This window comes from Perkinsus marinus (genome assembly GCF_000006405.1).
Source record: "Perkinsus marinus ATCC 50983 genomic scaffold scf_1104296946260, whole genome shotgun sequence".
NCBI classification, from domain to species: domain Eukaryota; phylum Perkinsozoa; order Perkinsida; family Perkinsidae; genus Perkinsus; species Perkinsus marinus.
The window spans coordinates 1-1562 of NW_003210931.1; the positions used below are offsets into that span (position 1 = coordinate 1).

General features: G+C 50.4%; 1 protein-coding gene across 1 annotated transcript; it reads left to right on the forward strand.

Annotated features, from left to right (window-relative positions):
• Window positions 1-246: 246 nt before the first annotated feature.
• Window positions 247-1371, forward strand: Pmar_PMAR003782 (hypothetical protein; the record flags this gene model as incomplete). Its single annotated transcript, XM_002779646.1, has 6 exons — window positions 247-336; window positions 381-623; window positions 670-849; window positions 901-1014; window positions 1065-1190; window positions 1273-1371. Coding segments are annotated over 6 exons (852 nt in total), but the record flags the coding sequence as incomplete, so codon positions are not given.
• Between the last annotated feature and the right edge of the window lie 191 nt (window positions 1372-1562).

Consider the following 1562-nt stretch of genomic DNA (forward strand, 5'->3'; position numbering starts at 1 on the left):
ACTAGAGAACCCAGTGGTGAGCTCTCCTGCCTACTGTTCGCTCGGGTGTATGTGTTTTACAGGTGGAGATGGACGGCAGTTTGCTGAGGCAGGCGTATGCCACAGTGCAGGGGAGTAACCTCCGTCTCGGAACACCAAGACAGATACTGGCCGCTAAAGTGCAATATAATATCAACGCTGATGTCTTGAGGAGAACTCTGGAGGTGACGATGGGGGGTAGGGTAGGTCGGTGATAGTGTTAATCAGGTTGAGGATGGAATTGGGAAAGTTATGGTACATGTGTGCGCGCCACTTACGGCTGATATTGCGAATAGAAATGGTGGATACGTGGTTAGGGTAGGTGAGGTTGCTTCCTCGAGAGGGATAGGTCCTCGCTTTAGGCGGCTTGTGATGAACAAGATGCTACTATAAAGCACGACGATGCTGATCTTGTGAAGGAGTTTGCTTACCGTTGGGGGGGTCTTGAAGATCCTCAGATTAGAATTGATAACGACTTTATTGATTCTTGTCGAAATGTGGTGATGGGCACTAACTCTGCGGTTCACACGCTGGAGCAGGCCTGGGTTGATCATGTGGGTAGAGGGAGTGCATCTACTATGATGGTTGCTAGACGCTATATTAAAGTAAGTTTAACAGGAGGGGGAGTTGACATTGGTGTGGTATGGCTAGGTGCGGCAGCAGACTAGTCAGAGCTTGTCTTGTGATCCAGTAGTGGAGCCTCCGGAGAATGATAATGGAGTATATAGAATATCGTTGAAGTGCCAGTCTGAGAGAGTGATGGTGTCCTGTACAGTAGCTGATGCCGCGGTACTGTTCGCAACGCAGTGGGGAGGGTACTCGAGGAAAGAGGTAGGAAGCTACCTGCATGGTCTGGTCGGCTCTGGAGTAGGGATATGATAGGTTGCTGTGCGCCCACAGCCCGGTGTGTGTACTGCATGTCGAGTTGGAGGAGATGGTGGATGGCAAGTCGCAATGCAAACAATAACGTTAACCCAGTCAGTGCGGTACTTGCATGTGAGATGGGAGTTGGTCGGAAGGGTTATTGTGGAGGAGGTTATGAGTAGGTACAGAGGCAGAGTGAGAGGAGGGTCCTCACTTGTGGAGCATTGAGACAGAATCCGGAGATACGCTTGGATGAATATGTTATACCGATGGAGTGTCGAGATGAGAGGATGCGCGCAGAGGAGAAGGTTAGTAATGTTGTTTACCATGCGGGAGGTCCCGGGTTCGATCTTCGGTGGAGGTGTTTTTATGCATTTTGTTGTTGTTTAGGTTGAGATGGTTTGTGGTTCTGCTACGGCCGCCGTGGAGGTCAGTCGTGGACCATTCTGCGGGAAGGCTGATGCTACTGTAAGAGGTTTTTCCGCATAATCGCTCAGTGCGCGAAGAAATCCGTTTTCGGAATTATTTCCCCAGTACAACATCGCCCATATCGGATCATTAGTTTGGAAGCCTTCAGGTTGTTGTTCAAGAGAAGGTCTGCCGCTCCTGTGAGAGGGTCACTGTGAAGGGTTCTCTTACTCCAATGCAGCTCGGTCGGGCTTCCATCGTTGGAGCCGGTA